This window comes from Bacillus rossius, chromosome 10 (genome assembly GCF_032445375.1).
Source record: "Bacillus rossius redtenbacheri isolate Brsri chromosome 10, Brsri_v3, whole genome shotgun sequence".
Taxonomy (NCBI): Eukaryota; Metazoa; Arthropoda; class Insecta; order Phasmatodea; family Bacillidae; genus Bacillus; species Bacillus rossius.
In genome coordinates, this window is record NC_086337.1 from 59,479,468 (window position 1) to 59,496,504 (window position 17,037).

General features: G+C 41.2%; 1 protein-coding gene across 1 annotated transcript in view; it reads left to right on the forward strand.

Moving 5' to 3' along the window:
* The window catches only part of LOC134536366 (homeobox protein Nkx-2.4), a 94,504-nt gene extending 87,715 nt beyond the window's left edge, over nucleotides 1-6,789 (forward strand). The window contains exon 6 of the mRNA XM_063376120.1: nucleotides 6,403-6,789. Within this exon, the coding sequence (XP_063232190.1) occupies nucleotides 6,403-6,789 (387 nt within the window). The remainder of the gene's footprint in view (nucleotides 1-6,402) is intronic.
* The last annotated feature ends 10,248 nt before the right edge of the window (nucleotides 6,790-17,037 follow it).

Sequence of the window (17,037 nt, forward strand, 5' to 3'; positions counted from 1 at the left end):
GTTTTGGGAAAGTGAAAGTGGATAAAACGGGTGTTTCTAGAGTATTGTTTAGGTATGAAAGTACCGGTGCAGTTTCCACAAAGTGCCATGGGGACTTCCATTACGCGGTTTTCTTCATTTCCACGCCACAGGGAGATAGTGTCGTCTCCACGGGCGGACTGAACTGCCTTGCGCTTAGAGGCGACACCGCACTAGAAGCGCCAGCGACAGTCGCGCGTATCACTCCGCCTCGCTGGGTGAGGGCCGACCCCGGTCGAAGCTCGTGCGAAAAGTCGCGGCAGTTTGTGCGAGATGGCGCGCTTTTGCACGCGGGGAGTGTTTGCCCATGCGAGCCCTGGAATCTCTCCCTTCCTTCGGCAGGCCCCGCCACACCCTTTCCCACCATTCCTCTTCATCCCTCTTTTACTCATCTCTTTCATACTTGTCATTTTTATTTATTTTCCCTCCATTTATTATTCGTGTGTACAGAAGCCGGTTGACAGGTCGTCATACGGTTATAATGTCCGGCGCAGGCCTGCGCGCAACAGGGACACAAGTCCCACAGGCGCTGACGAGGGCAGAGGTACAGTTCTGGCTCCGGGTCAGAGGTCGCCTGCCTGCGCCTCGCTCTACTCTCGTGAGTCTGCGTCTGCGAAGGGCAAACTGTTTCATCTGCTCCGCTATGGAACAGCTTCAACGATATTTTCAAGGAACAAATACCACTAATTTCCAGGTATTTTCAATAGTTACGTACATATTTACGCTGCAGGGTTACCTCGTGTCAGTGACCCTGCAGTGAACAGAGAGAACAGAACAACACAATGAAATTCTAAATTTTTTTGTCCCCGCGAAGAAGGATATGATTATTTACCCTATTTACTTCTTCATGGAAACGACCAAATAATTTTGTAGAGTACAAAAAGCGTATAAGTAATGAAACAAAGAAATTTTTGTGTATAAAAAATTATTTTTCTGTCACCAAAATTTTTTAGAGAGTAAAAATTTAAAAATCATATTTTAACAGTCAAAATATATTGTTTTATTTCAGAAGATGTTCATTGAAATTATTAATTGTATCATGATAAGAAAACTTAATCGTTTAATCTGTACATAGTTAGGCAAACGACTAAGGCCAACTCGCACAGTTGCGACTATAGCATTATTGCATATAATTAACTAAATTATTTTTTGCTCAGCTTTCACTTACCTGACTGTACAAGTGGGCCTAAAGCCGGCTTGCACAGTTTGGTGAGGGAAACTTGAGAAACATCTTTACAGGTTTATCAAATGAGATAATTACTTTCCTTTGCTTTGTCACGACTGTGTAAAGCCGTCTCTAGTCTTAATGCAATTCCTCTCTCTCTCTCTCTCTCTCTCTCTCTCTCTCTCTCTCTCTCTCTCTCTCTACCTCCCTTACAACCAGAGAAGGACACATGTAACAACTTAAAAGAAGGCGGTCTGGAATAGGTATCGGCCGTGGACTTTGGCAAAGGGTCCAGCCACACAATTAGCCTAGAATGACTGCAGGAGCCACTGACTTCAAACATAGCTGTCTTCAAGTGAGAGTATCTGCAGTGTTCCACCGTAGTACCATCATGATTGGAGTTGTTTCACCTTTAAAGTTCAAGCCTACCTGAACATTTCTTTTACATTCTGAAACGTGTTTCTCTGCGTCATTGAATATCAGTATAACAGATACCTATTGTAGAAACAGTTTACCAAAAAATAAAGAGCGATGTTATTTGAACAATTCTTGTACTATGTAAGACTGATTTAAAAAAATTTTTGTGGTTATGCATTATAAGTGTTTACATTGTCTGTCATAGACAAGCCTCAATAACGGACAAAATATATTAATACACAAACACACATAGAACAACCTAAAAATCAGCTGGCTTCAAATTTTAAAAGCGTAGACAGCACAGAGAATTCCGCATAAGGAATTAGATGGGTAATTATCATAACACAGAGTGTAGTAGGCTTCTTAAGACAAATCTGATTCAACTTTTTGGGAAGTGACATCTGTTCCCTTCATCAGCCACAAACACTACCGCAAATAAACAATTGTAGTTGATGAACTAACTCATACGTTGATACCTTGATAACCAGCTTTGAGCAGGTACAGTGGTCGTTCGTCTTTCGTAATTCAGACATGAAAATTGTCTCCGCAGCGTGTCGATAGTTACCATTGTGCACTACATGAAATAAATAAACAATAATAATAATAATTTGTTTTAAAATTTATCTTGTACTCCGTTTATTTCTCTGCAGGACAGTTCTCCGTGATGAAAGATATTTATTTTTACTTGAATAACATGACGTGTCAAGCAGCGGTGGACAGCTCAGCGGCTGACACGTGGTCCGACAGGTCACTTGTCCGGTTTTTGCGCTGAGGGGAGTGGCCGGGAAACAAATTCCTAACAAGTGCAGCGAGCGGGAATCACCCCCCCCCCCCCCCTGGGAGCCACGGACCGCAGTTGCCACCGACAAGCCAGGATGTTGCGCCGAAAATATAAACAACCCCTCCCGATACTTTCTCTTTTTGGGGCGTCGGCCCCGCCCCGACAAACACAGCGCGCGGGTGAAGTGTGGAGCAGCCACGGTATTTTCTTGTCGCGTCTCGTCATTCACACTCGAGTGCGCTTGCTAATCGAAAATAATTCTGAATCAAACTGCAAAAAAATATATATATCTGCTCATGTTGTCTCTGTAAAACCACCAATGTTCATGTCATTTAACATAAATATTCCTACCGCAGCAGGTTTTAAAATACAGAGCAGGCTTCTGCAGTGTAAACAAACTGTAATCAAACATGAAAGCCCTAACATATTCATAAATTGATTCCTGAAAAAAATTGTTGTGTCTAAACTAAACTTTATACTAACCCACATTTTCACTCACCGTAATATTTTAGCGTTTTAAAATTTTTGAAAACAATTTTACTGCGCATAGAAACATCCTTAAAACAATTTGTTTAATTGAAAAAAAAACACTATGTAAAGGTAATGCATTTGTTTGGCTGCATGCAAGTTAATGTTCGTTGGGGTGAACAAACTTCTCCGCATCTCGCCTCCGAACCGAGTCTGCCTAGCCTAGCTCGTCGGAGTGTAATTAGCTGTCAGAGGCGATTGAGGACGAGGCGCTATGTGCGGCCTACCTGTTAGGGGCAGTGTCTGGTGTCGCGGTCGCCTACACGCAAGGAGCAGGGCAGAGTCTGTGGCTTGGTGCTACCAACCTTCCGCAGACATTCCGTCTCCCTGTGTTGCCTGTGTTGCCTGTCTTGCCTGTTGGGGCTAGCGGTTATTCTGCAAACACTCAGAACTCTCCGTGTGCTGCTAAAATAAAACTCAGAAAAAAAATGCGCGCTACAGTCTTTATTTAATATGTTTTTTATAAATCTCACTTATTACTTTATTAATTTTATTTTTTATTTTACAGTTTGTTAATACAGTAGTCTGCATAGCATTATATAGTCTGTACCACGTAATTAACTTGTTCCAAACTTGATAGTTCTCTGAAGGGTGCATCACATGATGCTTGTTTACGAACCCTGGCAACCAAATTAAGTTGTTCAAAAACACTCTTGGCAGGAAAACGGTCACAGAAGAATAAACTACTACCTCTGAGGACTACATTGGCTTATTTAAATAGGCATTGTATTTGCCACTCGACTCCCAGAACATTTGTAACACCAAATAGTTTACCTGCACCTGGTTATAGATACGTGCCGCATGATTCGTGTCTGAGGTATCCGTGCTCTGCACTGACTTGATGTATGCTTTGGACATACGCCATTTCCATGTGCGTCTCTGCCTGAGGACGGGAGCAGGTAGCAGTTCCCGAAACGTCGTCGTTTGTTTCTGTTTTAGAAAACTATTGTGTTTGTTTCGTCTTTTGTTTCGTCGTATTTTTGTCTCGTTTCAACTGTTGTGCTGATTTTTTTGGGTTCAATATTTTTGTGCTGTCATCATTTGTGAGGGTTTTTTCGTTCTCTTCCGTTTTCGGAAAACTATTGTGTTTGTTTCGTCTTTTCGTTTTGTTGTGTTTTTGTCTCGTTTCAACCGTTGTGCTGATTAATTTTTTTTGGTTTCAATATTTTTGTGCTCTCATCATTTGTGGGGGTTTTTTCGTTCTGTTAGTCCATTTTTCTTTGTTTTTCTTTGTTTGTTGACCATATTCCTGTTATGGAATATTATGTGGTGTTTATATCCGGTTGACAACAGCAATTCTTTTGCTTAATTTGTGTTTTTGTCTTTTGTGTTTTTTGTAGTTTTCTTCTACAGACATACATGTGCTTATCAATGGCGTATGTCCAAAAGCATACATCAAGTCATGCACTCCCACTGCACAAATCTTTCAAAGATGTGCTCTGCACTGCTCTGTGCTCCGCACTGCTCTGTGCTCAGACGAGAGCGGCTCGGGAGGAAGACGGCAGTCATGTACAGGGTGAGAGGGGAGAGGGGGGCAGGTCTTTAGTCAGCTCGTCGGCGCAGATCTCTTGTGACAGCGGCGCAGCGGGGGGCGAGGTATAGTCCCCCCCCCCAGGGTCCCCCCCCCCCCCAGGGCCGGGCTGCTGTGGGCGGGTAATGACCCGGAATAACAATACTGGGGGGGAGAGGGGCACCGGTGTGCGACAACACCCTTTCACGTCGCCGACTGAGCGATCTCCGCAGGATTACCGCCCGAGCATGATGCGAGTGCAGCGGACTGCGCCAGGAACATGAAGGTGCAGACAGGGGGCTTGCGTCTGACGATTATTCATCTGCTTCTTTTAGTGACTGTGTAACCTTTGCTCATCACTTTCAGCCAAAGGTCACAATACCCGCCCCCAGCTGGGTACTAACGTGTATAATTTTTTTTTTATCTAAATGCAGAAAAATTGCTCTGCCCAAATCAATCCAGATGTCCAACATCTCCCAACTACTGTTCGTGCTACCCCTTTACACTTTCCCAACAAACATTTCAACATGCACGCGTCATTTGGAAAAAGTTCAAGCTCGCGTATTTGATCTACCTCACTGCAAAATTTAATTAATACTTCCGGTTCACAGTCGGCAAGGATCGGCACTTCTTTAAGATGTTCACAAAAAATTTTAAAACCTACTTCCCCATAAAAATTCCTTGGCCGCTCGGAGGAGCCATCGCAACTGGTTACATCCCTGATTTCTCATACCCACTTTTTTAATCCGAATAACAAATAATACATCCAACATACTTCTCGAATACGAATCTAGGTGGCAAAGGTAAAAATTAATTAATTTCCACGAAACATGAAATAATAACTGTAGTGTTGAAACATTCAGCATTTAAATGTTAATTTCATTTATAAGTAGGTACCGAATCAATACACATCGTAATTTTATTTACAAAGTAACTAATAAAATCACACAATATCTTGGGGAACGGTAATGCCATACGTACGAAGAAAAGCACAAATATTCATAATAAACTTCGAAGCTGTCAGTATTGAATTTTTTGGTTTATTGCAGGTCCTCCAACATTTCTTTTTCATTTTATTTTCCTTGAATTTGAAATCTTTGTTTTTTATGGGCTTGATTTTCCGAATTGGAGCCCCTTCACCCACAGCTTGTGGTTTAGTGGTTCACACAACTGGTACAAGTTGTGGGATTAACGCGTTGATATCTGGGGCTGCAGAGGCGCATTGATGTGAAGAGTTGATGGAAGGCAGTGGGTGACAACCAAGCTGAGGCTAACATGAGCACAGAGAGCACACGCGGCCAGCAAGGCTGAGGCTAGGAGCTGGTGGTCCTGGCGTCTCAGCTGAGCCCGGCTCTGTCAGCCTTCAGTGCGCCCCGAGGCACTCTTATTACTGTTTCACTTTTAGTAATATACATTATTAACACGCAGATGCTAGCTTAGAAAATACCTACTATAAATATAAAGTTGATTGTGAATTACCTTATCATATTTAATATTGAAGTAGCTCGTTTTACTTTTAAAATATTTTGATTGTATTCATTTTTTTCCATAAGTATTGGCTGATAGCTTCGTTAATCTGCCTCTGATCTTCATGTTTGTTTTTCTTCTTCATTGTTTATCTTGTTAGTAGAGACCGGAAAAATTCGCGGTTTCATTTCGCGATAGGCTAGAATCCAAGTGCGTGTAACTTTTTGCCGCTTCAGTGATTGGAACGCATAGTTCGCCTGAAGGACTGTGAGCCAGTGAATGACCCCTCAACGTGTAGGGAATATCTAATCACAAGCATCCCAGTTAGCAGCAGGTGTCACGAGTCGGTAGCCAATGAGCTGGTGTGATTTTCCCCGCGCACATGGAGGATCGTGGAGTCTAGCCTAGAGGTAATCGAAACCGCGAGTTCTCCCAGTCCCTGCTTGCCGGTCCGCGCGGGCGGTGTCTCGACGGGCGTGAGGCGGAGCTGGTGACGGGGGCCGCGGTGTGTCGCAGGCGCAGAGCTCGCCGCGGCGGGTAGCCGTGCCCGTGTTGGTGAAGGACGGCAAGCCCTGCTCCAGCGGCGGCGGGGACGGCGGCGGCGGCGGCGGCGGCGGCGGGCGAGCGGCGCTGGGCGGTGGCAGCGGGCAGTCCCCGCAGGCGGCGGCGGGGGCGGCGCACTGCTCGCACAGCCCGGCCAGCTCCGCGCTCGGCCAGCAACAACAACACCAGCACCACCAGCAACAGCACCAGCAGCAACAACACCAGCAGCAGCAGTGCACCAGCACGGCCAGCCTGCTCAGCAACATGGCCTACCAGCGCCAGAACCTGGCTGCCATGGGCATGCAGCACCCGCACCAGCAGTGCTCGTCCTACCTGCCGCTGCAGGGCCGCGCCTGGTAATGCCCGCCTCTCCCCCGCCCTCCTGTTGTGCTACTGCGGCTACTGCGGAATGTCCGGGACCGATGGACCTACACCATGGCGGTGCGGTTCTGCCCAAACCTACTCAACACTCTTCATCGGGATGACCACTTCATAAGTAAGACCAAGGGTTTCCTCGCCAACATCATACATAGACTGTGGTTCGTTAAGAGACAACGAATTAAAAATTCTCATAACGGACAAGAGATGCCACTTCAAGTTTTCTTCGTCGAGCAGTTAAATAACGCTTTCTACGTCACATGGTCACTATTAGGCTTCGTGAATCCTCGGTTGACCCGTGTAGTAGTGCGCACTTTGCTGCGTCGCGGAGGCGACGTGGGAACTGTCGAGCCTTGCGACCGACGTGTGTCTGCCGACGCATCTTCGGGTTCGCCAGGAGATTTATAGTCCGTGTGACACAACCACGTGATTGCAATGCGGACTGTGACCAAATTGCTGGCCTTTGACGCACGTGACTTTATGGTTGCTGTCGTACGAGCGCGCACCCACGATACTACACGTCCTTCAGGTTTAATGCAACTGCCGCCGCATCTAGTTGAACGATTTGCGAACGCGTGGAGTATTTGACAGATGCTGATGTGCACAGTGCAGATAATGCACGTAAATGTGATAACTAAAGACGAACCAAAATTTGTTGTTGAACCAGATGACAGGAGACATTGCAAGTACAGGGATCCTCATCTTATCGTAAAGTGATCCAGAAAACAAACACCAGTGATCATTAAATATATGGTAGAAACGCTGCAAAGCATAACGACTACCGTCTTCTCTGGCCACCGTCAGAGCGAGTCAAAGGATGCTGTGATCAGCGCCGAGTGGATGTGCTGAGGTCCTGTGATCAGACTTGCGTAGATAACCGACAAGTTAGCTCTCTAGGGCCGGTGATGAACCTCTCAATTGAGCTCCTTTGAGATCAACCTTTCAAACGAATTCCCTCTCAGAAAATTATGATTCAACCTGGATATTTTGTGGCCTCTACTCAGTTTGTTATGATGAAATTTTACTAAATTTAATTCACGTTTCTTTCCTTATTAAATTTTTTTTTCATTGGTTGTTTATAAAAAACTTTTTTTCTTTATGAAGGATAAAAAAAATTAGAGTGAGAATTTATGTAAACTTGCTAGGCTGTATATTTTATAACTTCACGTGAATGATAATGTGCATACAAGTTACTAGATAACAACAGCATAAAAAATGACTACTGGAGAGAAACTAAACAAGGGTTTTGAAAGAGTTCGATGAGGAGTGAGCCAGTGTCCACACGAGTGATTCTTGTACTTAGATTAATAACAAAGATATGTTTAGAATTTTATTCAGAAATAAGCAATCTACTGTTAACAGAAATATAATAGATTTTCGGTGCACATTGAAAAACAAAATAAATCAGCAAAGGTTCCAGTAAAATAAATCAATGTTAGTAAGAAATCAAACCATCGAATACTTGTCAGTTAATTTACGATTATCAAAAGTAAACGTTCACTAAAGAATTTTTCACCAATATTTTCAAACAGTTTAGAATGCGTATGGAATGCTGTTTCTTTTTTTATTGCAGATTATCAAACGCAACACAAGTATTTCATCAACTATTTAGTAGTACTAACCACAGTCTGTAGCCATTAGCACTTGCCTTTTACGTGAACAAACGATTTTGACGAAGTGTCCTTGACATTTCGTGATCATTCAGAAAATAGTTTTTAGCTATGATAGTAAGGTCATTATAAAAGTAAAGAACTTTGTTTCTCGAAATATTTTTATTTAAAATAATGAAACAAAACTTATTTTGAATGCATATGATAATTTAGTTACTTTTATACGTAGTCGCCATATAAATTTACACATTTTTCATAGCGTGTCACCAGCTCTTCTATACCCTCTGCATACTCAGTTAACGCCAATTTCAATAATAAATGTTATTTAATTTCAGGAAAGAACGAACTCAGTCCGTCTATAGTGGAACGTCTATACTGTTGAATTGTTTCCTCAATCCTTGATTATAGTTCGTGTGCCTCAACTGAAGGTCGGCCCGAACGCTCATCATCGTGAATATTCGTTCGCCCGCCATTAAACATGGTGCACTATTTTCTAACCACATTACCATAAACCGGGGTTATCTGTGTACAAATGTCGATATGATTGACTTATTTGCACTATAACATGGACCTCACACTTGAAGGTACCACTACAACCAGCACAGGAGTTGTCGGACTGGCGGAGGAATGGGCGGGTTGGCAGAACTGCTCGGCTCCTCACATCTTCTTTACTTTTAGAATCCCCCTCATATATAGAGAAGTAATTTTTTTGCCATATCAAAAAAAAACACGATATGTTATATTTCCTGTAGCCTATTACTACAATGGAAGCTACGATGTGAGTATAAGTTCTTTACCAAACAAATCTTCCGTTATTTTTCTTGGATCAAAGAATGTTACTAATTTAAATTAATATATATTTCTTTTTAGACCAACTTAAACGTATGGATTTCTTGTCGTATCTTTTTTTTAATTATGCTTCTAAACTGAATTTAAATTTGTAGTTGACCCTGTAACATCTTTTACAAAATATAACGTAACTCCATTTGTGGTAAAGTTCAAGTTGGTCTGTTCTTAACCTATAAATTACTCACTGTTTAGTATTTTTATATTAATCTCGTGACGACTAAATACGTAAATGTTAGTGTATGTTAACCCATATGTTTTGGTTTGTTTATATGCATCCTGTGATTCAGTATTACAAAAGTACATATTTTATCTAAAATATTATAAATGGTACTTAAGGAAGATCTTCCAACTTAATGAAGTGTTTTATACTTATTTTCTGTATCTGCATAATTTACTTCTGAGCACATAAAACGGTAACTTAATAAAAGGTGAAACTCAAAATATTTTACAAAATCTGTTGTTCTGATGATTACAAAATATTATACAGAATTGATAACAACAAATATATTATTTAAACATCATTTAAACCGATATTTATTTTAAGCTGAGGCATTTTTTATATAGAAGACCTAATTTTCCCTGAATGTTACATACTTTAAAAGTAACATTTGATGATACATGGATTGTAGCACTAGACTTCAAACATAGCCAGAGGCAACTTTACAGTTTACAATATTAGCTTCATTTATTGCCAGGATAGTTATATTTCGTGTAGAATTTTTGAATTGTGGACTTACTCCTACATAAAAGTACTTGCATTAAATTTTATTGCATAGATTATATTTACAAAAATAATTATGACATTTATATTATGCTAGGGTCAAAAGCATAACTCATTAAAATAGCCTATCAGCGATATGGAAATATTTATATTTGTGTTTACAACTGACAGACCATTACATTAATAAATAGTTTTAAAAAATACATTTTTCATCGGCAAAATACCATATAAAAAATTGAACAAATATACCTTCACGTAAAGTGGCAAGTGTTGTGAATTTAAGCAATGCATATTAAATTTATATGAACAACGTTTAATAATAAACCTTTCGTTACAAATATTAAATACGTGTGTGTTACGTTGTCACGAATCGCAATAATTAAAAAAAAGTTAATGTAGGTACACATGTTGATGTAACACTAAAAGGTTAAATCTTATTTTTTACTATTAGTATATGAAGAAGGTCAATGTGTAGGTGCAATGAGTGACAGAGTGTTTGCATATCAATAAACATTTTTGTAAAACTTTTTTAGAGAACTTTGCTCGGTAGTGCAAGACATTCTGTTGAAGTGATGAAGTGCACAAACACTTATGTGTAAAGAGTGATTACATTTGTAAATTACAACTACCATTAATATAGTCTGTAGATATAAAACTGTTTTAATTGATATCTAGACGTCTACATAAAAGTCCATTAAAATCATGGATTTAATATGGAAAAGTAAATATATTAATAAAGTAATTATTAACTCTGATACGGGATATTTGTACAAAATACTATACGTAATTAATTTATGTGTGCGTCACTTTTTTAACAAGAAAAAACACAGATAGTCATGCAATATTTATAGGTTTGTGGTTGTTTTTAAAGTGAAAAAAAAATTATCTGTATAAAAATAACAACCATATTCACAATTGTTAAATTATCATGTGTTCCTTCTGTGATTTGTAAAAGTGTAAATACATTCAGTGACTAAAAGAAAACGTGTTTTGTGTATTTTTGTGTACTTCCTTTATGACAATTGATGGTAAGCGATATCAGTGTGAGAACATAATCACTATGTGGGACGAGGATAATGAGCAAATCTGTAATCAAATCCTGGGAAGTATGATCTAGCAAAGCTTATTTGTGACAAGCAATCTGTGCACCTCGCCAAACACTCAGACACTTGCTTGTTCAGAAGTAGTAGTAATTTTTATTGTGTGTGACTATGCTTAAAACATACTCTTTGTAAACGCTCAGGAATTTATTTAAAAATCTAGGACGTATTGCGGCTTCAAGTACTACTGTGTTACGCAATTCTTGTCAAATTACGTTCAGCTTTCTTTGCCAAGGTAAACGGTTTATTTATTTATATTTTACTGGATTCAATATGCCGGTAGGCTATTCTGTAGAGGTGAAGGGAGAATACGATTATTTATACTCTAGACCTTACCTCATCGTCTTATTACGGTCAGTCTTACATACCATGTTGGATATTTATTTTTCTTGTCATACCTATGATTTGAGGGATTTTTCTATTAATTTATCGTGATAGCGCTTTTACATGCTACGTTTCGTCACAAATTTTCTCAGCATTTACCTAGCTTAATATTTACTAATTGTTATCTGAAAGCGGTAAAATAAAGTCACGTAGGTGTTCATAATTATGATAACTTGCAAAAAATTTTACATCTCAAATAATGGTAAATAATAATGGCAAGGAAGTGAAATAACCAACTCGGTATGAGCAGACAGCCCACACTAGAGACTAAAACCTGACGGCTGGAAGATTGTTTGTGTGAAAACCTAGAGTTGTCACAGGTATGCCCAGCATGAACAAGGCATATGTTTCTTACAGGTTGTGCCAACATCAATACAACAATAGTACATTTATTTTATCTCAAAAAGAATACTTTTTTAAGAAATATACATATTTATGGAAGAAAATATCCCCCAGTGCTTCAAATCTCATAATAAGAAGTTAATAATATTTGTCACGTACTAATTTAAGGAATTTAATGCAAGATGGCAACTTTTGGTTCTGCATCCATAGAAGTATAAATTATGTTATGCTTTCGATGAAATAGCCTACAACAAGAAGAAGTACTACTACCCAAATCATCACTTAAAATATCCCTTTAAAGCATACAATAATTCATAATTTTTAATAATTCATGACCTTACATAAAACTAATTTTTGTGAAACTTTACAAAGTTGTGTCTAAAAAGGTGTGTTCTACGACCTATACCTGGAACAGTGTATAGCGGAACAAGGACGGCGCCAGCAGAGATCTACTCCTCAGCCGCGAGGGTGGATACTGGCTGAGGGTCAGCGGAGGTCACATTAACTTATCTAATAACAATTATTTTGTATATATTTAGAACTGAAATATTTAGTACAATTTATTTGTGGTTCAAAAACATCCTGGTATCTATAGCACTGCAATAAAATAATACATACCTAACTAAGTTTAGTAAACTATGATAAGGAATTAGGAGAATTTATTAAGGGTTGGGGGGAGAGGCATTTGGCCAAAGCCACCCCCTCCTCAGGATACAACAGTGACTACACCGCACACTCACAACTAAGGATACCGCAGCCGCATAGCTGCTGTTGTGGGATGAGTGGCCAGTGAGTAGCTTAGCAAGCGACTAGAGCCCCACTCACCCAGTGAGTGGCTTGGCCCGTGACTAAGAGTGCCGACTGGCAGACTGGCAGACTGGCAGTCTCGCAGACTCGCAGACTGGCGGACGGGTATATTGACAGGCTGGCAGACTGGTATACTGGCGGACTGACAGACTGGTATACTGGTGGACTGGTGGACTGGCAGACTGGCAGACTGGCGGACTGGCAGACTGGCAGACTGGCAGACTGGCAGACTGGCGGACTGGCAGACTGGCGGACTGGCAGACTGGCAGACTGGCGGACTGGTGGACTGGTATACTGGTGGAATAGCAGACTGGCGGACTGGCAGACTGGCAGACTGGCGGACTGGCAGACTGGCAGACTGGCAGACTCGCAGACTCGCAGCTTCCCCCGACGCCAGAGAGCTACGCGTCGCTCGTCGAGTGGAAGCCAAACAGAATTACGACGGGGCGCAGCGGCCGTCGGCAAACAAGGGTGCGCGGGAGGAGACATCTCGGAGGAAAGCGGGGAGGGAAGCAAAGGCTACAGTTGGCACCCCTGAGTGGCGTGGACCAGCGGCGCCATAGACTCCATGAGGATATGGATGGATTCTTGGCTTCTGCTCATGGAGACGGCATGTTGTGACACAGTTGAAGTCACTTTTCATCTCACCATCGCCATATTTAGAAAATATTTCCAGACCAGCTGTGTGTTAAAACTTTGTAGCATTTTCTGTGTTTCGAGGTTGGCTGGTACATGTTTGCTGTCAGCACACCAATCAAAGCCATCCAGTGCGGAAGCATTTGCCCGGACAAACAGGGTAATGGCTGCTCTTGCAGACGGCCGCCAATCATAAGGGAACAATCACGAGCGCAGACATAACTTGTTGCATTACAACGAGAGATCAGATTATTTCACGAAATGTCATGCCCCTAGCCATACTGCACGCCCAAAACAATGCTTCAGTGGTGTTTGACCATGCCTCATGGTTGTTAATATATATATATTTGTTAGAATTTCTGTCACTGCCATAAAGGACGAGCCTTTAAAACTGTTTGTATAATGTAAAAATTACCCTTAAGCCATTGTTTCGGGTGCCCAGCAAACATGCGCTTGTAGTTATAATGCATGCTTGACTATTCTCGTTCAGCTGATTTGTGATTTTGTTCACACATGCTTCAGGTACCAAAACATGCACGTTTTTGAATAGTAGGATAAGATTTGATGCAGAAACACTTTTATACATACTCGTTATGAAATATTGAACGATTATTGCATCGAATTAAAAAAACACGCTTTTGTGAAATGTTATAACCTCGACCACTTCCCGCCCTGGCCGTCATGACTCGGGTTTGCGGCAGAGGAGCTTTAAACCATTTGCAATTTTACGAAGTCCTGCCTTGCAGTTTACAAGTGATATCTTTGGCAAATGAGTTCCCAGGGATTTCCCTTGTTAAAAGTACCTTTTTTTGCAGTGTACCTCTAATCAATGTTGAATTTATGGAAATCAACCTACATACCTTTGGTGTAAAACCACACGGCAGTTTTTGCACAAGGAGTGTTGACTGATATAAGTATCCTCAAAGGGATAAAAGTGAGTAAATTTACATTTGCTTATAGTGTTTTAAAATACATGGACTGCTGTTTATGTAAAATGACACACACCTCATTGGCGTATTTTTATTTCAAAATAACGTGTTATTTTACTTTATGTTAACGAAATTTTTCTTGGACATTGTGAGTGTAAAACTGTAAGACGAATCGTTAATATACTCGGCAACTGTGTATTTTTAGACTAATGTTGAATTTTTTTTCTGTCAACCTACATTTGTTGTAAAATTACTCGATGTAGTAGTAAATGTGCACAAGTCATGTGTACAAATACACGAAATGTAAGTTTTTTTCCGAATCACCCGACAAAAACGTAAAACATGCACTCACACCGAATGTGTGAATTTGCACAAATGTGACAATCGCTGTTTGCGAATATTTAGCCTGAAGGATCATTGACAAGTGCATCTCAAAGGATGTCAGTCCTTCTTGTCGACCTCCCGAATGCTTGCAGGTGTCCTCACAGAGTCGCGATGCAGTCTTCGTGAAAGGACGAGTCTCTCCTTGCGTGCGACACGAGTCCTTCAAGGGCTGGGGTGTTCCCTTCAGGGGGGGGGGGAGGATTTGACCTCCCGACTGCTGTCCGCGTTCCTTCTGTGCATTTGTTATTGGGAATAGAGCAAGTTGGACACGTAAAAAAAAGGGGATTGTCTGTAAAGTCGGTTTACGGACGATAATTTTACGTGATAACGTCATAAGAAAACATTCATGAAAAATTGCATTCTTTTTAATTTTCAAATATTATTTACAGTTTCTGCAAATTTAATTTAAATAATTTGTTTAAATACAAGCACGAACAATTAATTAAAAAGCCCGCCTTTAATCTGTTTGATATTATAGAAGATTTTCTCACACGGTGCTTAGCCGGTTCTTGCACGCTCGGCTCAGGCGGAAAGTGACAATGAGTCATGCTTTATTCATGCGTGCAGCCGGCGTTCATCGATTTATATGACGTTATCACGTCAAAAATAAATATTACTTGGAAATATATCGCGAAGAATCTGTGGACACAAACAAAACAACACCGAAGTTATAAATAAATATATTTTTCTCATACTCCAGATTGAGTAACCTTTCAAGAATAATTTCTCACTTAATCTCCCCCTTTTACGAAATGATTCTTTGCATCAGTAACGATCGCATTCTTACTATTCGGTACACACACTCTGTATGTTAGCCTAAATGCTGAGCTGAACCAAATAACGAGGAACTTCTTGTAAGCAACACTCGTACCTAGGAGGTCGATAAAATCAGTGTTTGTAATAATTTGTTGCATTGGGGTTAGATATCTCGGTGAGAGATTATGAACAGATTACATTGCAAGCCATTTGTGTATCGCGAGCAAGAGGGTGTATCTTAAACAGAACTCTTTTTTTTATTTAATGTAATTTTTTTTTCGACGCGTACCAGATATGCAGATAAAACTATTTCACCAGTACTGATTTAAAACGGGAGCTTCGACGTAGCCCAGTAGCTTGTTCGCAGAGGAAGAGATCGCCTAAAGCGCGCACTTAGCACCGAGCACTTAGCACTTAGCTCGCCGGCCGAGAGACTGCATTTAGCGGGAGCCGGCTGCTCCTTCGAGGGCGTGGCTTATCATCCCCCCCCCCCCCGCCCCCCCGCTCGTATCGTCGAGAAGCGAGGCTCTGCGGGAAAAATGCTTTTCCACCGCGTCAGACCCTCCAGACTTACCCCTTCCCCCGCCTTCGTATTTTTTTCCCCTGTTTCGTCTGTCGTATTCGTGTTCTTTAACCGCCTCCTTGTTCACTTTTTTCCTACCGTCCTTTGTCTCACCCCAGTCGCCGCTGTTCCTCCTGGTCGCAGCAATTTGCATTTTCCCTCGCGCTCTTCCACGTAAATAAAACCCTCCCCCTCCCCCTCGAACAATCAAGCGCTGTGGAGAAAACGGCTCGATGCAGCGTAAAGTACTAAACCCCGGGATTTGGACCTGATTTTCGACAAAGTTTTGTTGAAATAACTGCACATGTATATATATTTTTTAAATTCATTAAACAGTTAATACTATAAAGTTTTCCTTTGCTGTACTTTGGTTCACTTTATCTTGCACAGTAAAATAATTTATGAATTTACTTAAAGTTTCTGCATTTTTAAAAGTTAAACGGGGTGTTTTTCATGAAAAATTTATTGTTTGGTAATATAAGTTGTTGGTAAAGGTTAAATTAGAAAGTCAAATGTTACCTACTTGCCAAGGAAGTGAGTATTTCAAAACGGCAGCCACACAACCAGAAAGTACCTACATGGTTGCGTAATAAATAAATTAGTAATCAACATACGCACTGCTATCTCCTGACGCTCAAGACATCACCTGCATCCTCCTGGTACTATTCGCGCGGGAATGGTGGCACTCGAGTTCTTTAGTCCTCGGGCTAATGGGAGGGCGCGACCACCCGCAGCGACGGGCGACAACTGTGAGGGAACAATGTTTGAAGGTTGCAGGCTGCAGAAGCAGGCATACTCCACCATGGCCCCGCACCATCACGGAAAGAGTGCCACCATTCCTGGAGCAGACAGTACCGTCACTGGCATCATCACCTGATAACACACACGCACCCTTCCACCATAGCCGTTAGACACGTCACGGGCATGTGCCAGTTTAGTCACGTTGAGTGTAGTCCCAAGACAATACTGGATCACCTTCTGTCAGCCATTACTGCCAACTACAATAAAACTTTAATAAAGACTGCAGGCATTGCCTGAGGTTAGTTGGATTGTGGTCCCGCATATGTGAATATTTTGGTTGGTTGGCTGGCTGGATTATTTGGCCAAGTGACAGCGCATCCGTAGTTTAGAGACTTCATCCACTTAGCAA